This window comes from Protopterus annectens, chromosome 4.part0 (genome assembly GCF_019279795.1).
Source record: "Protopterus annectens isolate FY-2018-M chromosome 4.part0, PAN1.0, whole genome shotgun sequence".
Classification (NCBI taxonomy): Eukaryota; Metazoa; Chordata; order Ceratodontiformes; family Protopteridae; genus Protopterus; species Protopterus annectens.
Window position 1 is genome coordinate 905,052,507 of NC_056733.1, and position 27,996 is coordinate 905,080,502.

A 27,996-nucleotide genomic window follows, 5' to 3' on the forward strand; every position below is an offset into this window, starting at 1 on the left:
CATCACAGACTTGGACTCCTATCGATCCACGACGCATCCAATAAATACACACGGCTAAGGCTACCAGTCACCTCTGCTTCCCTCAAAGCACTGCACGGTTACAGACCAGCAAACACTTGGGCTACTAAAACACGGCTACCTTTCACAGCAGCACAGACACACCCATACTACACATGCAAATTATGGCTACTCAGTTCAGCTCTGGAATCCAGCCTGCACTACGTGAAAAGAAAAGAACGCTCACCAGTTCCTGCAAAGCCCTTCTTGTGGATAACCAGTTTGTAAACCTTTGCAGTCCTCATGGTGGGTCAGCTTCCTGATGTACTCACTGGCTTCTTTCAACTGCAAGAAGGTGGCATCTGTTCTGCATGCGTCACAGCAAGCGATAACCACCTAAAAGGTGAAAAAAAAAAAGATCATCAGTAAACAACATTTAAACAAGAGAAGAAGGCAAGTATAAAAAGGTGTTCATACACACATCATTCATCAAGATGGAGAAGAATATTTATTATTTAACATACTATAGGTTTCACATACTAGCTTCTCACAAGAATGTGAAGTAAACCAGACGAACTGTAAAAATGTTTAGTAAAACTGCCAAGCCACAAGTAAATGTTTTTCAGTGAAACAGTACCAGTCTGAAATCAGTACTACAACATGAAATAACATGGGTATATATGAAGGAGGCTTATGCAAAATACACGTCATAATGTTACTTACAAGTTCCGATAAAGTCCTGATTTTTCAGATGAAAGCCCTTAACTTTAATAAAGTTCTTTATTTCATTACATTCTGGAATTCTTGAGAGTTGGGCCATGTGGTTTGTGGCACTGGCGCATTTCATTATGGTTTTTAATGTACAAGTTGGGCAATGCAGAGGTGCAGCGGTTAGCATTGGTGTTTCACACCAAGAAGTTCTGAAGTTATCCAGTTCGATTCATGACTGGGGTGCTTTCTGTCCACAGTCTGCATGTCCTCCACCAGGTGCTCCTGTTTCCTCCCGCATTCCAAAGACATGCATCTGGAGCGTTTCTCCCTGGGCCTCCATTGAAAATGGGCTCTGTCCTAGTTGGACTTTCCCAGTAAACAAATGTTAAATAAAAACAAATAAAATAAGTTTCTTAAGCAGCATTTACCATGCAAATAAAAATGTACCAGGTCTTTCAAATATACACACGATAGCAATTCAGCTAGACAGTGGGTAGCTTCTCAGTTTAAGAATGCAGTGTAGGTACAGCTAAATAAATCAGAGTTTGACCCTAAACCCCATTAGTTACTCAGGCCCCACTGAACACCAATGATGTAGCAGTGATGGGCAGAGTGGACACTCAGCAAGGGTTAGATTCCTCAAGGAAGAACTTGATGAATCCAAATGGTTGGAAGAGTGTTTCACTTCAAGTGAAGCATCAGTGCTTTTTAATGAAGGCTCCCTGACATGGAAAAAATACAGATTCCCAATTTTTGGAAATCTCACAGTGCGTTTATAATGACAGTGGGTGTAGGAAGCACAGCCTTCTCCATGAAAAATGGAGTCAATTTTTTTGTACTTAGTTCATTAATTTGCCGAACAACTACTTTGGGGTGATAGCCTAATTATACTGTCAAATTATACTGCCACTGCCTTCAACACTGTAAAGTATCCAAACCGTCGACTCACAAACTAATATCTTCTCACTCTGACTAGCCCCTTCAGTTTCACCCATTTCACCCTTTGCTGTTATATACCTCCTTCCTACACTTCCAACACAGGGCAACTCCACTGCTAATGCACCTAGTTCCAAAACTGTAAAACCTGGCAGCCGACACAATCCTCCTGACCAGTATACTTGGCCTTCTTCTTGTCCAGCGGGCTCCATCCACCTATTCCAAAATGGTAAAGCCTACAGCCATTTTAAGAGAGAATCATGCAGCTACACCCTTAATGCTTACTCTAGTTGTTGCCATCGACAACACTGAAATTATTGCAGCTCTGCAACTAAATCCTGGTGTTTGGGAATAACAATTTTCTTTCAAATGTTCTTATACAATGTTACAGTTGCGATGGAGACAGGTCTCATAAGAAATGCATCTTTAGAAACCTCACAAAGTCATTTCACACTTAGAAGTAATGGCATTCTATGAAGAAAAAAAAAAACTTTTTTTAAACTTCTCACTGTATAATACACCAAACTCAATGATGGACAACATGTAAAACTTCTCCACTGCCCTTTCTTCTCTCACCAAAGCCAGTGAGGGCTCAACAGAAAACGGTTTTGTAGTGCCTGGTCATCATCAAGGATGTCTGCCACTTCTTGCCCTTCCACATTCTATACACAGCAGATGGTCTTGACCTGTACCAAAGATAGTCTCGTCTACTCAACAGACTAGAAAATGTTCTGACCCTAGCATAACACTCTGGGATAACCCCTCATCACCAGAATTATTGTCCCTTCAGACCTAATTCGTAGTGGCCTGGCCTCCAGTGGCCCACATCCACTCCGGGTTTACTAGCTATAATCGTACCCCCACCCCCAATTTACTCCAGTATTGCTGGGGCCGGTTATGCATCGTAAGGGCATTCTGGGAGCTCGGATTGTCTGTACTTTTGTTCAGGGAGGTTTATGCTCTTACCACTTTACTTTTCTGCCCCCCAGCTCAGTGATTGCATCCAGGGACAACTCCCCTCTTTACCATGCCACCCCTTAGGGAGCACATCATCAAGTGCCCTCTCCTCCATGACAGGTACATCTATAGGTTCATAGGTGTGTTAAAAGCTAATGACCACAACAGTCTTTATAAGCCTAGCCATGCAACCGAAATGTGTCCCACAAGTTATAGGTTTCAGATGTTTAGAAAGGGGGCGATTGTTGGTTAGGACATGATTTACCGACTGCCTGTCCATCAGAGATGTGGGTGCCAAACCAGGGGCAAATTTCTGACTTCTATCTAATTGTCCAAGTCGCACTTAAATACGGTTTGGCAGGGACTTTATTTCACATGGATGGGAAGTCTGTTCCAGAGAAATGGAATTCTCTGAGATATATATCTGTCTCTCCAACAAGTCCAATTTATGCTGCAAGCAAACTTTAGGTCTTCAGATCAAGTAGCTCTGAACAAAAAAGTAGACATAGTAGTTCTGATGTAGTTTCTTTTGCAGACATGCAAAATGTTCATCACAGTGGGTTCCGTGGGTGCCTTGCATGCCAGGCATAAAACACCCCTCAGATGTCTGTAGTACACCAACTATGGAAGATGGGGCTTGGAGGTGATCCACATAGGACATCGTGTTTATGTCCTGTACTCTTTTTGTAAGGAACCTTTGCAGATGTCCAGTTGCTACAAGTGTCTGGTCGGGTACATATTGTTGGGGGCATTATACTCATTGATGGGATCTGATGAGGGCAGAGTACAGTGGTACAGTATCTTCCCTGGACCTAGATGCCATGCATGCTCTTATAATTTCAGCAACACAATGATTTTGTTACTACCTTGGATACATGTTGGTCAAAGATAAGGTTTCTGTCTACATGTATTTCTAGATCCTAGATAGCGTATCAACTCTTAGGGGTGTTTAATTGATGACGTAGTTTCCTGGCTTGTCAGACTTCCCAAAAAGGTACTATAATGCATTTGTTGGCATTGAGTTTTAAGTCATGGGTTTGGAACCAGTAATTTGTCTTTGTTAGACCTTCCTGTTAGATGCTAGCGTCTTGAGTGATTCTATGACTGCTCCCACTTTCTAACTAACTATCTGAAACTTGGGTCAGCCAGAGGCCTTTAAGAGGAGAGGATCCAGCACAGAGCCTTGAGGGATTCCACTGGTGACTGGCCACTTTGAGGAGGTGGTCTCACCACTCCTAATTTCCCCAAGTTCTAGTTGGTTATGCAACATGTTATATATACAGGGGTTTATGCCTAATTCCATAAGTTTAACAATGCTCGAGTGGGTTACTGTATCAAATGCCTTAGCCAGCTCAAGGGCCCTTCCCCTGCCACCCAGTCAGTTGCCCAAGTGGCTAACAGAATCAAGGTCGGCTGGGCCATTTTCAGGACTTTATCCCTCTAAGCCACCAAAGTGGCCTAACTTCACCATAACTTTTTGATCATTAACAACCATGACTTCCTACCTCGCCACACTGAAGTCACATGCCTTGGTGTAAAACTAAGCTAATTTACTTCTCCAAGTTCCTATCCATTCCTCATCACGAAATGTTTCATACAAAACATGGTGACCACATTCACTCACCAAGACCTACAACTACAGCTCTCTCTCTCTGTTACATCCTGTACATTTTACTAACATCACAAATTCTACACACACTGGTGTTGCCCCGAGCACACTGCTATTTCTGAAGGTAACCTCAGTCATAAAATCAGCCAAGAGAGCCGACAAGCTAATTCTTCATTAGTGGAGACTGTACAAACACTCAACCTTTGGGCACTCTTACCCCCATCTCTCCCACCACTGCTCAGTCTACTTCCTCTTTTTTTTTTTTGTTTGTTTTTTATGGAATGTCTTTACCCACTGTAGCTTACTTCCCTAGCTGCCCACCTCAATCTGCTTCCACCTTGTTACAGCCTACCAGTGGTGCAAGGTTCGATTCCCTCAACCTCCACTGTCTAACTCTAGAGCAAGTCAAATAACTAGATGGCATTTCTGGGCAGAGTCTGAAAAAGGTCTGTGGAGTCCATGCAGATCAGTGCCCTACCCTAGAAAACAAATACACTCCTGTTCAACCACTAAGGAACAAGTAGGTGGGCTACTGCTGCGAACTGCTCACTATGGCTGACCATATCAGAAATACAAGACTCTAGATAACAAACAGTTATTAATGTTATGTTTCTAATATACTTGCAACAATTCCTTTTTACAAATTAACCTAAAGTCAAAATTCATACATGTCAACACTAAGAAAATGCATCACTGGCAAATGCACGTTATCTTCCAAAAGCCAAACTGGAGCTACTCTTCAAATAAAATATTAAGGAAATGTTTTTCCATCTTTAAAACATCGATGATCTAAGTACGGTGCATTAAATGTATTCAATCAGGCTTCAGGTAATGTGTGCATGGCAAGCAATCCTTGTATGTAAAAGTAATCATATGACCCTGAACAACACAGCATCGAATGACTATTAAACATAAGCTGCCCCATCAGGAAAAGGTCTTATTCCGCTGTTTTGACAGCAAACTAACTGCTGGTTCTGCACCTGCCAAATTTTTTTAAAAAAGGCACAGGGGAGAGAACCTGAGGAATACCACAGCTGCCCAAGCCTTCACTCCTACTTAGTAATAATTAATAAATACAACTAAATAATTAAATAAAAGAAATTCTTAATGATTGGCTCTCGCATTAGGCAGTTAATGGGAGAAGACACAGTTCCCCCCAAAAAGAAAAATAAAAAGGGGTTGCTGAAAAACAGTTCTATCTTTGACTTAACTGGCTTCAAACTTTAACAAAACTATGCACAACAGATCAGCATATGGCCATTTTCAAAAAAAAATTGTGGGGTGAAGCACCATGGATTAAATGCACACCCATAAACCTAATGAATAATTAATTAATGGTTTACATAATGTGCTTGTAAATTATGCTGATATAGAACGGTACGGTTAACAAGAAATAGTCTAAGACACACATACAACACCAATTTATAAAATAACTGGTTGCGACATTCTCAGATGCAGACTATGCATGCCATTCACAAAACCGAACAAAATAAAAAAGTGGAATCTTCTGTGTAATCACTAAAGCTGCACAGACTGCAGTGATGGTGTGACGCCTGTCCCCTGGCCCAGCAATCAAGGAGCCTCAATCCTCACCACTAACACCAGTGAGGGGCCTCTCATATAGGAGGAAAGGATAACAAATACACACAGTAAAGTGCAATTTCCCTTAAGAGCACACAGAGATCACAGTCAGTCCGGGGCTGGTCGCTCCCTTGCTCTCCAAGTCCCCAATAAGACCCCCCACTGGCACAGCTATAGGGTCCAGATCTCAGCCTAGTGGGCAAGCTAAAACCTCCAGCACCCTCTCTGTCCAACCAGTGCTTCATGTCCCTGCCCAAATAGCTGACACACACACACACACTTTGAGAAGAGTTTATACAACCACACAGTCAGTAGAGTGTACTGTTGTTAAATTCTTTTCCATTTCCACATGTAACACTATTTTTACCATTTAAGACAACAAGCCTGTGATTTACATGAATATTTACAGATGACAGAATTATTTCCAAAATTCTATCTGGCTAGGCTGGCAGCTTTCACCTGTCTTCACAGATGTCATGCAGTTTCTATCTGGAATTAGGCAGAAGCTGATACAGTGTGCTCATATTTTCCCAGTTTTTCTAAAAGAACACGAAACATGATTTAGTTATTCCCTTAGGAAAGTGAATATCTATTTTTAATAGTTTTTGGTTATCACAACCTACCGTTCAAAGTGCATACATTAATGATAAAGTTGTACTTTGAGAACTTCAGGCATGAATTAATGAGCTGGGATTTTAAGATATGAATTTACTGAGCCCCAGTCAAATACCACATCTGGCAAATTAAAACCGAACGACATTTTTTCATTTACCTGGCGAGAATAAGAAACATGAAACATACACAAGAACTCTCCCTGTCAGAACGGGATGAAAGAGTTAAGTGTTACAGCAGCTGAATTGTGGCTAATTTGTTCAAATGACATTTCTTACTTTTTTAAGTGCAATAGTCATAATGTAGCACACTGATCTCCTACACACAATATACAAGGTTCAATCCTGAACTCCAGGCAATGCTTGTGTAGAGTGTGCATGTTCTCTGAGTCTCTGTGGGGTTCCTCCAGTCCCGTAAAAATATGTTTCCAAATCAAACACTTCCAAGAATGAAGTTTGTGAGAAACAGCACAGACTCTCTAGCTGCTTATGGGTTGAGTATGTGTGAATTAGCTTACATAAATGGAAAAGTTAACAACTGTATCTTCATTACAAGATTAGAAGAAGAGACTAAAGAATGTAGATTAAGTGAAGGGTAGTGCTTTCTTTTCATTTCTTCAAGTTTAACATGTTAACAATGAAAGGGGAGTGCAGAAGGCAGCACAAATGGTGGTTTTGTAGGGTGCTATGAGGGCAGCAGCTGGGTTCCCCTCTTTTTTTTTTTTTAAACAAAGAAATCTCGCAGTTCAGTAAACTCATACCGCAAGATTGGTTTACTGGAAAATGACACAGCTGAAATGATACTCTTTTGATAAGGAAGATGTAAAATTACAAGATGTTCAGACAGTACATTCAGACTGACCTTGATCAGGTCTAAGTAATTAACTTTTCAAATTGCACAGAAAGTTAGCTTGAGAGAAATGAAAATGCTGTTAAAACTGAATTCCCCTCCAGCAGCATTAAATTTAGAAAATACTGAATATAAAATTAGAAATCTACTTGCTTTTTTTTTTTTTAAAAGGTAGTCAGGTTATTTAAAAGAAAGATACTCAATCTGGTACACTGGACCTGATAAAGGCACGTGGATAAATTCACGATACCAGACCAATATTCCAAATAATAAAATCTTAAATATCACACATGGTGTTACACAGGATTAAGCACCTTCATTCCCCAACAGGGAACTTCATCAGAATAGACCATCCTTTCCAACAAACACTTAACACCTTGCCCATACAATTAATTACATCATAAAAAAATCAATTGCCCCCTAGCTAATTAATATTTAAAGAACATATTTGACCAATATAACAAATAGATATATAAACTGTTTGTAAAAAAAAAAAAAAATCACACACACACACACACACACACACACACACACACACACACACAATATAAAATAATTTATACAAGAAAACATTTACCATTAAAGAAAAAAAAATGGAATATGTATATTGTATGCATTTTATGTTTCCAACTTGTTGCACCCAGTGTAGTAAAATGTATATTACTGATATCCCCACAGACCCCTTTTTTGTTTTTTGTACTCAGTACTTTAAAGCTCTCCTTTTTAATGCTGGGACAATGGAGTAGTGCTCATTTAGACCAGGGGAGGTACAGGCAACCAATCTCAACTGCCACATAAGTTCCCTATACTCAAAACTGGTTTCCCAGTCCCCACCCCTGTCAAAGACTTTATCCTGCTCCAACACCCACAACTTAAAACTACTCCGAATACAACACAGAGTGTTTATATAAGGCATTAGTCTTTACCCTTGCTGATCTCATACATGTGTTCGTAAATTCTGTTTCAGTTTTCTCTCAGTTTTCCCCACGTAGTATGAAAAACACTCCACACAATAAGCCAAGTAAGCCATCCCTTTAGTATAGCAACTATAATATCCAATTGCTATTAATCTATCAAATGTACCCCAAAATTGTAATTCCGACAAAACAGAAATATAGGGACACATCCCACACTTGAAGATACCCTTTTTCCTACTGTTCTCCTTACAATACAAGGTAACTTCAAAATATTTTTTCAAGTTTGGTTCTCTTCTAAAATAAAATTTCACAGTCCTAGAGAACACATCCAAACTGCTGGGCATACTAGAAGAGAGATACCAATACCTCCAAATAATATTTTTAACTTTGTGTATCTCCATGAAAGATCAGTCACAAAATATAATTCGTGGCCATGACCTACATCTCAACCTTTCCCTACCAGATGTCCACTGGGGGCCCATCTTGGTCATCACCCACCAGTAACTCAGTCATAACATCTTCCCTAGGAATCAACAAAGGAATGTATATTGTACCCCACCCATTCAAAATGTTATCTTTGATAGAATTCACCAAATCTTTGGGGTAACCCCTAATCACAAAAGGTCCCTAAATAAAATTAAGTTAATTGACTAGGTCATCCTTCAGAGTGGTCATAGGGGTGGCCCTCACCATTTGCTGCTTAATGATGTTCCTTTTCAAAAAAAAATGGGTGGTTACTTTGGAAATATAGCTAGGAATTGGAGAAATGTTCTTTCCTATACAAAGTAGATACACATCTACTATTGATAACATCCTTCCTAATCTTTACATCCAGGAAATGCATAACAATCAATCCTACTTGGTGACAAAATTCCAAAAATTCTGTGGTATTGTTAATATAATCTACAAAGACCTCAATATAATTCTTAACAGCCTTTCCAAATGATAAAAAATATCATCCAGGAAACAATAATATACTCTTATGTTATCATAAAATGGGGAAGAAAAAAAGTAAATGTTGTTCCCAATATAACAGGACTATATTAGCAAACACCGTGGCACAAGAGGCCCCCATAGTTACACCATCCATTTATTTATAACATTCGACCTGAAAAAAAAAGTTATTGTTAAGCACTAATTCCACATTTTCCAAGATTAACCTTAAGTCCTGTTGGGACAAAAAGCCAAAATCTAGAAGGGCCTCTTCAAACCAGACCAAACCAATGTTATGTGGTATAACACTAAAATAAAAATCTTTGATGTCAATAGTTACAAACACATTATCGGAATTAAATTAAATTCCCCCTATTTTATTTAAAAGGTCCCAAGAGTTTGAGAATATGCTGATGTAATCCATAAAATGGTTTCAGTTATATCAACATAAATAGCCAGGGGTCGGGTTTTTGAGCCATAATTAGGTAGGGACCAATTTGTTTTTTATGATGTAATTAATTGCATGGGCAAGGTGTTATTTAAGTGTTTGTTGGAAATGATGGTCTACTCTGAAGAAGTTCCCTGTTGGTGAATGAAAGCGCTTAATCCTGTGTGACTTTATCCAGGTGCCTTTATTGGGTCCAATATGCCAGACTGAGTATTTTCTTGGTTTTGTTGAGAAAATGTTTGTCTCAGTCTTTCCACTGGTTTTTACTGGTATTTAAAAGAAAGATGTTAAAGGTAACTGACATATGGTGATTGGTGTTCACACTTGGTACAGAAATAGAGAGAACACTGAAGTATCAGTGCATTTTAACTGCTAAAACTAGCAATAATATGCACCTTAGCATGAGTCCCCTTATTTTAGAGTGGAAAATATCTGAGAGAACAGTTGTCAGGTTTGATGAGCAGTTCTTATGTGCAGTAGTAATGCTGTGTTCATGCAAATGTATAGTCTTTGTTTTGTGTGTGTGTTAAGTGGACATGGGAAGATTACAGGTATTTTAACTGTATGGAAATACGTGACATGAACTCAATCAAAGCTGTAAAATGACAACTATATAAACATTTCTGGCACTTAGAAACGATGCATAAAATGCTAGCAGAAGTGCCATGCCTTACATGCGAGGCTAAAATTAAAATACAAGTGCTATATTGTCAATTTTAAAATGGAATGTAAACTGTCTTACAAAATAGAAAAGCACTAAGTACTGAATTACATAAAGAAAATCTAGACAGCAAACTGTCATGTTGCAGGAGACACACCTGGGTAGAAATTAACATGGGTTTGATAAAAAGAGAATTCCAGTGTGGATATTCAGCAGAAAATTAGGGACAAAGGAAAACGGAATGTTATATTGATAGGAAGAAGGTCTCTAATTTTGGCAGAAGTGGAAAAGAAAAAAAGATAATAGAAAATCTGTGGCAGCGAGGGGATATGGGTAATGAAAATGTTTGCTTTGATATGCATCTATATTACTCTTAAGACTGCGGTCAGAGAACTTAGAGAATTTTGGAATAAGTAATACATTTTCAGCTCAGTATTTTAATTTACATGTAGAGACTTAAATTGTATGTGTTACAATGAGCATGTCTCAGGAAGGTCTAGAATGTAAAACTAGAGAAAGCAAATTTAAAAAAAAAATGCATGAGAGTATTCAGTATGAGAAATGTTATTTCAGTAGCAGCAGTTTTAAACAGAATACATGTACACTATTTTCCAAGACAGAATAATTGGGGTAGGCAGGACAAAAATGATGTCATGGGAGCATGTACATTTGGCAGAATGCTTTGAGACCCATCCATTAACGATAGCAGACCATGTACCCATAAAACTAAAAATAAAGATGCAAAGCTAAAAGTAATGCACTGGTGTTTTCCAGCATATTTTTATAAAAGGAGGAATTCAAGTAATGGACACTGCATAAACTTCCAAGAGTTATTAGAGAAGAGAAGATGGTATTTCTGTTGAAGTTTGGAAGTTGGCAAAAAAGGAAGTGATAAAGGTTTTGTTCAAAACATTAAAACTGGGTGGGGGTATCAGCATCTGAAAAGAAAGAAGTGACTATTACCCAAAAAAGGGTAAAGACCCTTCAGATCCAGCTTTAAATGGACCCACTTAAATTAAGATTATATAATGTTTATGCCTACAATAGCTAAGAAAACTGCAAAGGTGTTACCAAAATTGAGATTTGGATCCGTGTGATTTTATGGAGAGGATACAAACGTTTAACAAGTGAATAATGATGATCCCGAGGGAAAGCAGTGAAGAACGTTTTTATTGTTGGTGGGGGGGGATACAAACGTTTAACAAGAGAATAATGATGATCCCGAGGGAAAGCAGTGAAGAACGTTTTTATTGTTGGTGGGGGGGATACAAACGTTTAACAAGAGAATAATGATGATCGAGGAAAGCAGTGAAGAACGTTTTTATTGTTGGTGGGGGGGATACAAACGTTTAACAAGAGAATAATGATGATCCAGAGGGAAAGCAGTGAAGAACGTTTTTATTGTTGGTGGGGGGGGGGGATACAAACATTTAACAAGAGAATAATGATGATCCAGAGGGAAAGCAGTGAAGAACGTTTTTATTGTTGGTGGGGGGGATACAAATGTTTAACAAGAGAATAATGATGATCCAGAGGGAAAGCAGTGTAAGAACATTTTTATTGTTGGTGGGGGGGGGGGAATACAAATGTTTAACAAGAGAATAATGATGATCCTGAGGGAAAGCAGTGAAGAACGTTTTTATTGTTGGTGGGGGAGGGGGATACAAACGTTTAACAAGAGAATAATGATGATCCCGAGGGAAAGCAGTGAAGAACGTTTTTATTGTTGGTGGGGGGGATACAAACATTTAACAAGAGAATAATGATGATCCAGAGGGAAAGCAGTGAAGAACGTTTTTATTGTTGGTGGGTCTTCATGCAGAGAAAGCATTTGATAGACTCCACTTGGAGCAGTGGCTGCCTGTGTTCACTGACAGAATAACAGGGTTAGACAGAAGGATAAATGATAGGAGAATAACAGGGTTAGACAGAAGGATAAATGACAGGAGAATAACAGGGTTAAACAGAAGGATAAATGATGGGGCAAATGCGTGAATTAAGGTGAGAGGGTTCCTCTCTAACAAGCTATGACTAAACAGAGGAACAAAGCAAGGGTAGCCCTTTTGTTATTTACTTTATATATAGAAAGACACTAACTAAGAAATGAAGGGACTCACAAATTCAAGGATATAACTGGTACGGTAATCAAGAAGTGTTGGTTTTATTCACATATATTACTTTGTACTCAACAAATCCAGCAAGAGGGTGCTCTGGAACATTTCTGAGCGAGTTTCAAGTTCTTTTAGGACATAAAATAAATGAAGATAAGACAAAGGCTATAGCAGGAAACTGTATTTACATGTGAAATGGTTTAAACAATATTGGTACTTATGAAGACATGATGAGATGAAATATTTTGGTGCATGGATTAATAAAATTATTCCATTACGGCAGCTAAAGATACATGAAAAGAAACTAAAAAATAATATCAAACTTGAGAAGCTGGAAGCTCTTGATTATGGCTATGGATAGAAAGACACAAGAAGTGAAAGGGTTTCTTGTCCCTTTATTTTCATATACAGGTCAGGCATCCATTTACCAACCTACAGAGAAGCTATGCACCATAATTAATAAAGAGATGAAGACATTTACTTTGGAAGGAAGATGGCAAGAGCCGAGTGGGAACATTATGACTTTCCTTATAGAACAGGGTAGTGTAGGATTGCTTGAATTTAAGGGATATTTTCAGTTACAGAATTAAGGCACATAAACATAAGTTGAATGTTATAAATCAAAGTGGAACAGAGTGATGGTAAAACAAGGAAAGTAACAGAAGTTAGGACAGAGTACGGTTTTGGATGAAGGTTTGTTTAACAAAATAACAACCACATCGAATATTAATTTTAATAAGGTAGCAGGACGTACTCCAAGAACCAAACCAACATGAGAATGGAGAAAACAGATTTTACTAATAGGGATGACTGCAAGTAGGGTATACAAAGTAAGCAAGCAGAGGATGGAATTTACTGGAGAAAATTAACGAAGGAGCTAAGGTTCTGGGCGGAAAAAACTAGTGAGGGAAAGGTCAACATTGGGATGAGGACAAGCAGAATTTGGACTGCAGCTTACAGAATTCCTTCCCAACCAGGGATTGATAACAAAATACAAGCAAACAGAAAGGGACGGGTGATTGCTAAATTAAATTAAAGACCACCTCTGGTACAGTTTTTATTCGAGTCTAGAACACATGATGCAGTTAGAAATAGGTAATTAGTTGGGCATATAAAAAAATTGTACAACTACAAGAATCAGTTAGAGGGTGTTATAAAAAATTGGGAATGAATGAATGGAAATACAATATACAAAGAACAGTGGGGGGGACATCTGTACAGCTCCCTAATACGCAGCAAAGTCCAGAAAGTTTAGGATTGTTAAAGGGAAGTTTTTGCACATTTTTTTTTTTTACCCCAAGCAGACATCTGTACAGCTCCCTAATACGCAGCAAAGTCCAGAAAGTTTAGGATTGTTAAAGGGAAGTTTTTGCACATTTTTTTTTTTTTTTACCCCAAGCAGACTTCAGCGAATTTTTGTTCCCCTCAGATAGAGTACTGGAAATGTGATGGGAAACAGAGGTAATTGGAAACATGTTTTTTGAGACTGTAAAAGGTTGGCAGTTTTTAGAAACTTCCTACAGAGTACTTGGAAATGTTGGGGAAGCAAATGGCTGTAACTGAAAAAAAAATTCTTCTGAGCAGGGATATAAAATCCAAACTTTTCAGACAGAATAATTACCCTTGCTACTGACTGCTTTCAATTACTAAAACCAGCTGTAAATGAAGTACATTGTTAAGGAGATAAAAAGTGGTAATGAGAGCTTTACAAAAGGGAAGGAGCAAGCTACATAGAAATAAATGGAATCTGTGGGAGCAGCACATGCAGAATAATGATCAGGGGGAGACGAAGGAGTAGCACATGCAGAATAATGATCGGGGGGAGACAAAGGAGTAGCACATGCGGAATAATGATCGGGGGGGAGACAAAGGAGCAGCACACGCAGAATAATGATCGGGGGGAGACGAAGGAGTAGCACATGCGGAATAATGATCGGGGGGGGGAGACGAAGGAGCAGCACATGCAGAATAATGATCGGGGGGGGGACAAAGGAGTGTAATTAACTTAAATTGTTCACTTCCTGCCTTCCCTTAATGTTGAAATGAATGAAAATGCTTAAAAAGAAAATGCATGTAAAATGTTATTTTTCTTCTCTCTTACGGTATATGTACCTTTGTCAATTTTTAAAAAATGCATTTAAAGAAGCTCCTCAGTCTTGCCATTTTTATACAGGTCGGTATAAAAGCACCATGCTGTCTGTCATTTAGTTAAAATTCTAGCAGTTTTCAAACACTAGGCACCACTTCCCTTTTTTAGCTTAACCTTCCCTTTAATAAAACAATCTATTCGCAAACATAATTGATAATCAGATGCCTCAAGTCAGCCTTTAAACCACTAGTGCACAGCTGAGTGGTCTCAGCTCAAGAAAGCAAGCAGATCCAGCAACAGTGAAGGTAACCCTGTTCTTGTTCAACTTTGACCCCAAACTCTCATCTGATGCAGTGTCCCAATCTCCTTTTAGTCCAGGCTTCTAAAGTTCAGAACAAAACCAAAGAAAAGTTTAAAAACTGATAATGTCAACTAAGTTAGCCTGGGTAATTAAACTGTTGGTGCTAATATGTGGCTCTCACCATATGTACTGTCAAACTTGGAGAATAAGCCATGTTGGCAGCAGAGAGAAGACAAAGCACTGCTACTGCCCAGGCAACTTGGGAATACATTAGTGGTTTGGGGGGGAACTGACAGCATAGTTAGAAGGATGGGATAGCCTAACCTGTGTGTGTGTGTGTGTGGGGGGGGGGGGGGGCAGATCCTGACCAGCACAGGCTAGAAGTCTTGACAAGATTACTAGCAGAAGGGCAGAATGGTGTCAAAGGGGGCAGTATAAGGAAGTGGCAGAGACACTCAATTCAGTGACTGTAGCCCTTGTAGGTCATGAACAAGCTGATAAGGGGCACAGATGGTCCCTATGGCAAGGAAGGTACCCACATCACCAACCATAAGGAGGAGTTACAGCCTTACATACATAATAGTGCTCTATCAACTTTCTTGGGTGGCACAAGACATGGAACCTTGTTGGCTAGGCTTACTTAGGCCCTTTGGCTGACAGCGTAGTACCTACCTATTAAGGTGCCCACATCACCACCCATACGGAGGAACTAGAGCCTTACACACATAACAGTGCTCTATGAAGGTGCCCACATTACCACCCATGAGGAGGAGTTACAGCATATTATGAATGTAAGGCTCTATGTCAGGATGCCATCAAGAGCACCAAACTCACCAATGTTTACTTGGACGATGACCCCTCCAGATAACTCTTGCCCTACAGGACCTGAAGGGAAATTACTCAAGAGAACAAATGGGCTCAAGTTACATATGGGTGGCTCAATGGTCAGCACAGATGTAACTTGTTATGGTTAAGTAACATGTCTTTAAACAAAACGTTGTTTACAGACCAAAAACCAGACTGCAGTCTCCACTCATCTGTCTCATGCAATGTAGGATCCATTTCATCAAATTTTTCTGCAGCCTTAGAAGAACCCAACTACCCAGGTACCTATCCATCCACAAAGGAGAAAGTACAGAAGTACAGTTGTTTAAGTAAACTTACCATAACAGAAGATTTCTGGCCAATGAATGCTGCAATAGCCTTGGCTATAGGGATTATATCCTCCAAGGATATAATAGCCAGGAGCTTTTGAAGCTTTACAGCACGTTCCACAAACCAAAATTGTTTGGTAGCTCAAGCTGAGCTTACTAAAAAAAGACCGGTTTGGCACCAAGGTTTTCAGAGGTATCCTGCCAGCAAAGAGAGAGGGGCTGAACCCTGAAAGGATAATGTTAGAACAACAAAAAAAAATAATGTCCTCACTCTGGCATAACCCCCCCCCCCAAAAAAAAAAACAAGGGGGATGGAGGGCAGGAGTAGCTACTGCAGCGGTGATCATTTGAACATCTACTGTTATGGTAAGTGCAAACAACTGTGCTACTTTCTTCATATTGATCACTGCTGCAGTAGCCTTATCTATATGGGAAGATTACCACAGCTTAGAATAAATGGGAGGTGAAAGAAGGGTCCAGGAGCCCCTGGAGAAAATTTCTAAAAACCTTAACCTAGACCTGGAGAAGGAATCTAGCTTGTAGTGCTTTACGAACGGTATACATAGAGGACCGTGTTGCTGCTACTTCTAGAACACTTCTCGAGTCCACCTCCTTCCAAAAAGCTACAGATGAAGCCAAAGCCATGGTAGAATGTGCCTTGGGCCTGCCTGGAATAGTTTTCTTTTTATTTCCACCACAAGTAATAGCCTGACACAGACATTTAGAAATATTCTGATTTTACACAGGTTGTCCCTTCTCAAGAGAGAGAGGAGAACCTGATCAGAAGTTCTGAGAGATGCAATTCTGTCAAGAGAAAATGTGACTTGTCTGTTGATATCAGAGTATGAAATAGCTGTTCTTCCTCATTTTGGGTCTCAGGGATGATCACAGGCAGATGGATAGTTTGGCTAAAAGTAAACTCAGATACAACTTTAGGCATAAAAGAAGGAATAATTCAAGGAAACCCTGCCTCTGTAGAAAATTAGGTAAAGCCGACTCATCATAACAGTTTGCAACTCAGATACTCTTATTGCATAGATCACAGCAATCAGTAAAAATGTTTTCCATGTTAAGAATCTCAATTCAGTCAGAGGAGCTGGTACAAATGTAGCAAGTGTTAGCGTCTCCAAACACAAAATTAAGATCCCAAGAAGGATTAGTCGATGGTTTTCTTGGTGGTCTCTTATGCAGTACCGCTTTCAAAAACATTTTAACATGGGAATAACTTGAAAGAAGTGGATCCATGAGCAGTCATGCTGAAATGGTCGAAAAATGAACCTTGACAGAGGAATAAAAGGCTATAAGACAGTAACTGACAAAAATATTGTAAAACTATGAAACAATGAGCCCTGAATGGGTGCTGGTTATGTTGTTGCCACAAAACTAGAAAAACTTTTCAATTTGCTACTTTTCTTGAGTCCATTAGTACTTGTTGCACATTCTTAAAAAAAAAAAAAAAGTGCATAAAAGGAATTAAGACCATATCATCCAGGCAGTCAACTGAAATGGACTTGTGTTGGGGTGTATCAACTACCCTTGTTCTTGTGTGAATAGACCCAGTCTGTGAGGAAGCTTGTAGTAATTGCCCATGGCCATTTCCAAAACAAAGGAGAACCATGGTTGGCCAGGCCAAAAAGTAGTCACCACAAAGATCTTGGGGGATTCCTTCTGAACCTAAAAAAAAAAAAAAAAAAAAAAAAAAAGTACCCGGGATATTAGTGAAAAAGCATACAGGAACATACCTGTCCAAGGAAAAGAAAACACATCTGTCTTCCTGGCCTTCTTGCATGGAGTCCTGGAGCAGAATCTTGCCAGCTTTGAGGAACTCCCCACAGATGAATCAAATCTTGAAGAACCACTGATCTAGTTTCTATTCCTGAGGCTCTGTCCTTCTCCTGCCCACAGCTGGATCAAATCTTGGAAGACCCCCTGATCTGGTTTCCATTCATGAGGCTCTGTCCTTCTTCTGCCCACAGCTGGATCAAATCTTGGAAGACCCCCTGATCTGGTTTCCATTCATGGGGCTCTGTCCTTCTCCTGCCCACAGCTGGATCAAATGTTGGAAGACCCCCCTGATCTAGTTTTCATCCATGAGCTCTGCCCTGGTTCTGCTCAGCTTGTCTGCCACACAATTTTGCTCTGATGGAATGTAGGATGCCTATAGAGCGAGACTGCGCTGTGAAGCTATATCCCATTCAAACATGGCTAGCCTGCAAAGAGGGTACAATTCAATTCTCCCTTGTTTGTTCATGTACCACATGCTTGTGATATATCTGTAACAACTTGAAGTCCTGAGGATCAAAGATAATTCAGAGAGAGAGAGAGAGAGAGAGAGAGACATGTGCCCTGATCAGGGCAAGTATCCCTTTTATATTTATGTGATTGTGTCTGCCCTTTATCCCTGCTGAAACTGCTCCTCAAGCAAAGTCTGAGGCTTCTGTGGTGACTGACTGCTTTGGAACACGAAGAGAGGAGGAGAGACCGGGATTTAGGCTATCTGTTGTCTTCACCAAGTGATCTCTATTCTGCCAAATCCCAGCATGGAGATTTCAAAAGATAAAGGGTGTTGGGACCAGAGAGACTTCAAATACCAATGCATCTTACTCATGTGGAGACTTGCCAGGGGTATCAGGAGAATCATAGAAGCCAAGAAACCCCAAATCCTGAGGTATTCCTTCACAGTGACGTTGGAGTGGAAAACCCTAAGCATACATCTAGATCTATTTTCTTCCTCGGGAAGAAAAATTCTTTAAAAACAGTGATGTACCATTCGTACCATCACTAGCCTCCCATCCTTTAAAAAATCACTTTACTCACACCTAACATCCACATGGGAATGTTCCTGCTCCCTCCCCTCTTAACTTATTCTCCATCCCCTTCAGTCTTCCACTTCACATACTTCAAACACCAACTTCCATTTTTTCTCACATCTAGTAACAAACATCCTATTCCCAACTATCTACTTCCTACCTACATCAATTCAACCTCCCACTTTCATCTAATCCTACTATTTTTATCTTCTGAAAACATGGACTTACTAGTACAGTGTTCTAAAAAAAAAAAAAAAAAATTTGTCTATTTAACCACAGTAACTTTAGTTATCTCTTAGAACTAGAATAGCAAATTGTAAATTGTTGCTATCTTTTGTGTAATCTTTATGTTGGAGCTTTTCTCCCCAGGACTCCATTGAAAACGGGCTCTTCTGACCCAATGGATTATCCTGGTTAACCAACTGCAAATAAATAAATAAATGTCTAGTTGACATCCTAGAAAAACAATCCTGTGAGGAGTCGCCCGGAAAGGCTATTGAATATTGTCTTGGAATCACAGCTTCTGTAGGAGATGTTTCAACAAAGAGAAATTGAGATACTTTTTGAAAGACTGTAAAGATAAGCAAAACATATAAATATGGAAAAATGTGGATATCCTGTAGCCGAGTTTATATCACGTTATCGAAAAATGAAAATAGCAAACACTATTTCATTGGCCCTAAAACATCTAAACATAAAAATATCGTACATTCAGAACAGCGAATCTTTTCCCATGGAAAAAATTTGCTGCTCCGAAACACATACACAAGCACATCAAACAAGCAGCAACCACACACATACACTTAAATTCCTACATCTAACGCTACACTAAACTTAACATACACTACTATCTACCCACTTACCTTAACCCAAACCCTAAGGTCAGTCACTATTGCACACTCGCCTAACCCGCGTCCTAACCCTAACTCACTTAAACCGCCCCTAAGCCTAACGTGCAAACAATCGCACACTTACCCGAACCCAACCCGTAACTTTCCACCACAGCACTAAGAATAGCAAAGCCACAGAAATGGCCAACTGAATTCTTTCCCCGAGGAAAGAATTTGCTGTTCTGCAGCTTCGCTTTTTTTAGCATTCGCTGAATAGTGTTCGATATCAGAACATTCGAAGTTTTAATACTTCAATGTTCTAACATAGACCCCTGTAGCCTACAATGAGCTATAACTGAAGCCTTTGAAAACACTCTTGGCGCAGTGAATAGTGTAAAGGGTAAGGCGGAGAACTGATGAGGTAATCCAGACACATAAAACCTTAAGAAACATCTGAAATCTGGATGAACAAGGATGTGATGAAACATCTGAAATCTGGATGAACAAGGATGTGATAAGTATCTTTTAAATGTGATGTTACCAGGAAACTTGAAAGAAAGAAGAGTAACAGGTTGTTAAGTGATATTTTGAAATTGGGCATCATCACAAACAAGTTTAAGGAAGAAAAATCCAGAACTGATCTCAAAGTGCTTTATTTCTTTGGCACTAAAAACATCCTTGAATAAAACTCCTTTCCCTGCTGGAAAGGGGGAACTGGTTCCATCACTCCTTGGGACAGCATGTAACAAAACATAAGTGGACAGAGAGTCTGGTCTAGAGGATAAGGAATCATCCATTGGAAAGGAGGAATATCCTCCCGCTGCCATCAGTAACCTTGACGGATGATCTTCAGAACCCATTTGTCTGAAACTATCTCTTGCCAAATAGAAAACAGGAGGTTCAGATAAAAGGAGATGCCAGGGAGAGAGGAGGAACCAAGTCTCTTAAATAATCATTCTGACTTACTGGACTGTCCTGGTTTTGGAAGTTTTCAGAATTCTTCTTGGAAACCCCTTGCCATTTCTTCTTAAAGATCTCTTTATCTGCATTTTGTTTACGTTGTTTCTTACCAAATCTGAATAAGGAGTTAGAGAATATCTTGTAAAATTTGAAAAAGGAGAGCAAACAAATGTCCCTTTTCACAGTTTTTGATCACCTCTGAAGCAGAGGGGCCAAAAACTAAATCTCTATCCAAAGGAAACATTTAAAAATCTCACTTTTAACATTTTATTTAAATTAGATTACCAGGATAATACACTGATCTCAGTGGATCATTTGCAGGCACAGTCTGGGTGAAGAGGATTAGATAAGAAATGAAAAAAACATTTGCAGATACAAGGATGTGCTAACAACAAATATATACATATTTACAGATGCAACACTATGCTACAACATTCAGTTTAAGAAGCAGTGTCGAAACATTGATGGAAAAATGAAATTATAGTTAGAGCTTTATGGATAAGATGCAGCCATAATCACTGAAATGGCTTATGCTGCAGGAATAGCATCATATCATTACATAGAGAGGTATGAAGACATTAGAAGAGAAAGTGAGAATGGCTACAAGAAAAGAGAACATGGGGAGAAGGCAGAGAAAAGGTGTGAGAGGCATGCAGAGGGAAGAGGAGTAAGGAGAAGTGTGAGGGAGATGGAATGAGAAGAGGAAAGTAGGAGGAACGAGGGGCAGTAAGTAAAAGGAATGACAAGATGAGATAAGCAAGGATGAGACAAGGATAAAGGGATGCGTGACAGAGTTGCAGGGTTCAAGTAATGTGACCCAAGTGAGTGCAGCTGCTCTTTGTTTGGGTGAAGAGATATTCCTTAAGTCCAAGTACTTTTGGATCTCTTGGTTTGAGAGAGGAATACAGATGTATAGTTTAGGGCCAAGATAAAGAATGCATGGTCAGTGCAATAAAATTTACTTTCTGGAGTTAGTAGGGTGGGTTGTGACAGAGATATCCCTGAAATTATATGTGGGGGGAGTTTGCTAAAATGTTTGAGTGAGAGGGGACGATGTCTCAGGGGAAAGGGCTTTCTGAACTAGTGACCCTGGCAGGAGACTGGCTTTCAAAATGCACAGAAGTAATTTAGCTTTGGCGAGAATTAGGTTATGTTCATAATGGGGAGTTAGTAATGAACAGGCAGATTTTTCTGGAGATAGTTTGTAAGGTCGTGGCATCCTTCTTTGAGGCTGCAGCTATAATGGGTAGTCCATATTCAAGTTAAGAATAAGACTATTCCTTTGCCTATGGCATCTTTGGTTGGCTTGGACACAAGAAGAGCTAGATGGTTTGCCCAGAACAGCAGTGTGTTGATCGTTTGAATGTGTAGTTGAAAGTTGACCGACTGGTCTAGCCAAATGCCACTGTATTTGACAGATGTGGTAGTTTCTATGGTAGTATCATTAATATCTTTAATGTCAAGGAAGCTGGGTGCTTTGGCTATTTTTTGGTTGGTTCCAGTTCCCACTGCTTTTGTTTTCTGAGGGACAGAGTACATGTTTCAGGCCTATTAGCCACAGGTTGAGGGTTTTGAGGTAATCTTGGAGCAGAGTTTGTATAATACAGTGGCATTTTACATGTAGATGACCATGGGATCTGCAAATATAGTTAATCAGAAGATGACCATATGGGAGATGGTTGACACGGAAAAAAGCAGAGGGACTAAAATTGAACCCTGGGGGACTTCTTTCATGAGAGCAGATGTTTCGGAGGTGGTGGTGCTCACTTTCACATTGAGGGATCTGTTAGTGAGGAAATCATATTATGTGGAAGGTTCTGAGAATGCAGCCACGGAAACCTCCTCAAAACAGTACCAGAGACCATAACCCTTGAAATATCACAGTTATACATACACTGTATATGAGTAATGAGTTCTATAATAGAAGAAACTATATAATTTAAAGCAGACTTTTCATCACAAGAAGAAACTGCAGATAAACAAACATTCCTCATACTTTCACAATTGGTCAGGTCAAAGTTAACATACGAGCCAGACAATTAAGAATTCTGAAAATTAAAATCGCAGAAGTACATATTTTTCCCCATACTTATCAGAAAGAGTAGGACTGGAATTAACCAAGTGTTTCACAGCAGAAGGATTAACTAAAGCTATAGCTGCTGGATCAGGTTTGGGAAGAGTGTGTAACAGTTCAAGACTGAGGTACTTTTATACATCTATTTGCATTTTTAGGGACAGCTGTATGTCAGGAAAATTGTAAGCAGTAACACACACATCCCCTCATGGCAGGAAAAACTGGAGGAATATGTGAAGGTTCTGGAATGTCCTTATGTAACAGCTTACAGTATTTTCTGAGGGACTGAGAAACCTCAGTGTTCTCCCACTGCAAACACTGGCACATTCTAGAAATAGTATCAGAGAAGGAGAAACCCGCACAGGGAGAATCAGCAACAGAGCTCTCCTCAGAGTCTACATCAGGAATCTGAGGAGATACTTAAAGATGGTAAAGACCCATCAGACCCAGCTTCATATTAGGCTCATTTCAATTCTAAACCATTTTAATAAAGTGTTTACGTCTATAATGGCTAAAAGAATGGCAAAGGTGATGTTGAAATTGACAGCTATGGATCAATGTGGTTTTGTGGCTGGGAGGCATACATCTGACAACATTAACGTAAGAAAACACCATTGTTGTTCTTGGTCTAGATGCAGAGAAAGCATTCGAGAGCGTAAGCTGGGTTTTGTGAGCAGGACAATGGAAGCATTTTCATTCCCTGATAAAATTATAAGGTTGATTAGGAGGATATACCAGGGACTAGAGGTGAAAATTGAAGTGGATGGGTTCCTCTCTAATAATTTCCATTTCAGCAAAAGAACCAGGTAGGAGTGTTCTCTTTCCCCTTTGTTATTTGCGTTAAATTTAGAACCACTGGAAAAGGAAATTACGGACTAGGAAATTCAAGGCTATAATTGGTAGGTTGGTTAAGAAAAGCTGGCTTTATTTGCAGATGATATTATTTTATACCGGATGAAACCAGAAAAGGACATTTTAGTGTTGTGGGACATTTTAAAACACACAGTTTCAAGTCTTTTTGGTATACAAAATTATTGAAGACAAAACAAAAGCAATAGCTTGTAAACTACATGCCCATACAAAGAATTGGTTCAAAAATACCCATATTTATGAGGACATGATAAAATACAGTATGGATTAAAAATTATTCTGGTGTGGCAGCTAAGGATATGTGAAAAGAGACTAAACAAAAGAGAATACAAAAACTGAGGAAATTGGAAGCTCTGTTTTATGGACACAGATAGCAAGATACAAGCAGTTAAAATGTTTTTAGTCCCTTTAGTTTTATACACAGGTCAGGCATATTTTAAATCAACCAGAGTTGTTGTTGTGGACAGCAATTAAGAGTTGAAAGACTTCAGCTGGCAGGGTAAGACGGCAAGAGTCAAGTGGGATAAGCTGATCCTCCCAATTAAACAAGGTTATTTGGGATTACCTGATTTGGAAGAGTATTTCAGAGTTTCACAGTTAAGTCTCCTATACACACAGCACTAGCAGAGAGCTACAATTCAAAGTGGAAAGAGCTGGAAACAGGGAGGAAGCTCAAGACACATGAAGAGACATATTCTGGACACAGATCTTAAAGAATAACAACGATATAGACTATTATATTTATAAAGTAGCAGAAAGCATTCTAAGAACTAAGCCAACACAGAAATGGAGAAAGGAGATTCTGCTAATAGGGATGACTGCAATAAGGGATATGGACAATAGGCAAGAGGGGGCTGGAATTTACTGGAGAAAACTACGTAACAAAAGGTATTGGGAGCAAATAATTAGAGATGGAAAGGTAACAAAATGGGAACAAGCCCAATAACTTTATTTGGACTGCAGGCTAGAGATTGCCTATATTCTGATATCAATCCCTTACAGGGAAGGTAAAGAGAAATTAATAAAGGGATCCAAAGCAAAAGACCAGCACTGGTAGAGTTTTTAATAGAATCTAGAACATTAGCTGCTGTTAAAAAAGGGATAATTAGAATATATAAACTATTGCACAAAAACTTCTTTCTTCTTCTTCTTTTGGCTTTTCCCGGTTAGGGGTCGCCACAGCGGACCATCTGTCCGCTCATGATTGGCAGTGGAGTTTTACAGTATCGACCTGCCAGCCCGGTGCCCAACCTTCTACAGAAGGCACAATATTGCACAAAAACTATAAGAATAAATTAGAGGAAGTTAGAAAGGATTGGGAAGAGAGATTTGATAAACAATTCACAAAGAAACAATGGAGGATACATGTATTACTCCCAAACATGCAACAAAATCTAGAAAATATAGGACCTTTGCCTGGAAGTTTACATAAGTATTGTATACCCCAAGTAGACTCCAAATAATGTTTCTTCAAGTAGATAGCAAATATTGCAGGTGTAATGGGGAAGAAAGAGGTAATTGAGAACATATTTTTGGGAGTGTAATAAGTTGGCAGACTTAAAAAAAAATCCCTGAAGACCACTCTATCAGAAATACTGGATGAGAAAATTGTAACAGAGATAAAACAACTGAACTGAGATCTTTAGAAAAAGGTAGGAGCAAATACATAGGAAAAAATATGGGGATGGGGGCACTGGTTAAACCAGCTACACGTATTATTTGTGATGCTTATATACTGCTTTTTTGTAACTTATGTGCTGTAATATTGTTTATGTATTGCAATTGTTTCTGTACTGGTGCTTTTCTCCTCGTGTCTCCATTGAAAATGGGCTCCTGACTCAGTTGGACCAACCCAGTTAACAAATGTCAAATAAATAAAATAAATTAAAAAAAAAAATGGGAATTGTGGGAACAATATATACAAGGGAGGGAGGAGTTTTAAATGGTGGCAGGACTTAAATAAGCTATGCAACGTTTGAGTCAGAAAGATCAGGTTTATTATAAGTGATGTATAATGTTTGCAAGTGGGAGTGTGTCAGTATGGTTTGTCATGTAAAATGCTTGCGATTAGGATTGTGTCCGTGTGGTTTGTTTTTATTATATAAACGTATGACTGCTTATATCATAAAAGTGATGGTTTAATAAAGATGTTTCCCGTTTAAAAAAAAAGGCAGGAATTGAGTAATTTATGCAATATTGCTTAGGTTATATAATAAATAGCAACATATGTGAAATTCAATGTTTATGTTAATACAGTTTGATTATTTTTATATGAATGTAAATTTGCCCATGTCACAAGTGATAATCCAATAAAGGTGTTTGGGGAAAAAAAATACTGAAGGAGATAATTGGTACAACTGCCAAAAGGATTTTTTGATCTATGATACGGAATCAGAACTGCCTAAACATAGTAAGGCCTTGCTGAATCCAATTATGGCGGCTGCAAAATAGCAATTACTAGAAAATGGACATCGACATCTAAACCAGCCTTACTAGAAATAGTGAATACAGTAGCAGGCATAAAACAACTGGAAAGGGATCTTTAGAAAAGAGTAAGCATGAATTACATAGAAAAAGGGAATTCTGGGAAAATACATGAATAATGTTTTGGAGGAGGAATGAGGTTTAAAAAAGGGTAGGATTTGAATGAGCTATGTAATGCTTGGCTGACAATGACTGGATACATTATACGTATGTATAATGTTTAACTAAAAATACATTAATATGGGTTGTTTTCATTTATCTACAAGTATGATTATTAAATTATCATTTATGATATGCAAAGCTATAGAACGCATCATCATGAACCTTATAAACAAAGACATAGGGAATCTCCAAACTCTGGATCCCACACAGTTTGGTTTTGTGAAGGGTAGATCATGCCTGCACAACCTGGTTGACTTCTTTGAGTCAATCACTAGAGCTGTGGATGAAGGCAAGGTGGTTCATACAGCCTACCTTGATCTGGCTAAGGCCTTTGATACCATTCCCCACTCAGGAATCATAGAAAAACTCACCAAGCTAGGCATCAACTCCTGTATCACTAGGTGGGTTGCAAACTGGCTCACAGATAGAACCCACAGTGTAGCGGATTCCAACTCAGACTGCCGAACAGTCACGAGTGGAGTCCCACAGGGTTTGGTCCTGGGTCCTCTCCAGTTTGGTATCTACTTTGCCGAATTCCAGGCCAACATGAAGGGACTCTAGCTGACAAAGTTTGCAGATGATAGCAAGTTGGGAGCTATTATTAACTCCCCAAGTGATGCTGACATCCTACAGAAAGGCCTCACTGAGACCAATGACTGATGTCAGAACCATGGCCTTAAGCTCAATGCCAAAAAATGTGTAGTCATCCCCTTTGGGAAAGACCCAGTTCCCATGAATTACCACATCGATGGTAGTCCACTGAACACAGAAGGGGTTAGAGATCTGGGAACACAGGTTGACAGCAACCTCTCTTTTGACCACCACATTACCATTGTAGTCAGAAAGTCCTTCTATGTGGCAATCTCATTACTAAGGGTTTTGCATCCAGGAAGAAAGACGTCATTGTCTCCATCTACTCTTCCCTCATTAGGCCAATCATAGAGTACAATGCACCATTTGGCATGTACCTTACTAGACACCTGCAACAACTGAAGGGGCCGCAAAAGTACCTCACAAACAGGATCATAGGCCTTAGACACTTGTCCTATATGGACAGACTCTAAAACCTACAACTATTATTTGTCTCATATCGCCTAGAGGCGAGCTCTACTTGACTTACAAAGCCATGTCTAACCCAGCTCTGTTAGAAATGCTACATCTAAAGAAATCTCAATCCCTGCTCACCACACACTCCAGACCTCAACGTCATTACCACAATCAACAGAACATACTGGAGGGATAGGTTCATAATCCAGAGACTGCCTATGCCATGGAATAGATTTCCCATACATGTCAAGCAGAGCACCTCGCTGACCCTCTTCAAGAGAAATCTTGACAAGTGGATGGGAAATAGAAAATTCACCCTGGGGATCACTCCAGTGGCTCTACTCAACAGAGGTAATGGGAAGTAAGGTTGGGTGGCATGATGCCAGGGTAATTCTATGGGTAGGCTTGTAAAGGCTCCAGGGCCATTAGCCTAGTACACACCTATGAGCCTATGACATAGGCAAAGATATTTTTGGTTTTAAAAACTGGAAATTTTTGGAAAATTCATGCAGACAAATGGTTTGGAATGGGGTTTAAGAGAAGGCAGTCACTGAATAATTTATATAACGCTGCTTCACCACATCACCACCACTTAATACTGGAGCACCCTGGGCAGCTAAGAGGAACTTTGTTATGACAAGTGACTGCAATCTCAGCATGGACTGCTTCACTACAGCCTCAACTTAGTGTGCCTCTCTACTGGCACTAAAGCAGCTTAAGGAAAACCCCTTGTCATCCTCACATCTCAGACAGAGGTCCCCATTTTAGGAGGATATGCACAGGAGAGAACATTAAAAGTTGCCAAGTCTTGTTATTACAACGTCTGGTGAATGATGTTTCAAAGCAAACCAAGAGTACAGTGGACTGAAATAAAACATTTTCTAAAACAATGC

At 39.4% G+C, this 27,996-nt stretch overlaps 1 protein-coding gene across 1 annotated transcript in view; it reads right to left on the reverse strand.

The window, feature by feature from the left end:
• Positions 1–27,996, reverse strand: part of DEPDC5 (DEP domain containing 5, GATOR1 subcomplex subunit) — a 2,513,958-nt gene that overhangs the window by 2,476,159 nt on the left and 9,803 nt on the right. Inside the window, exon 2 of the mRNA XM_044068865.1 lies at positions 245–393. Within this exon, the coding sequence (XP_043924800.1) occupies positions 245–302 (58 nt within the window). The 5' untranslated portion in view covers positions 303–393. The remainder of the gene's footprint in view (positions 1–244; positions 394–27,996) is intronic.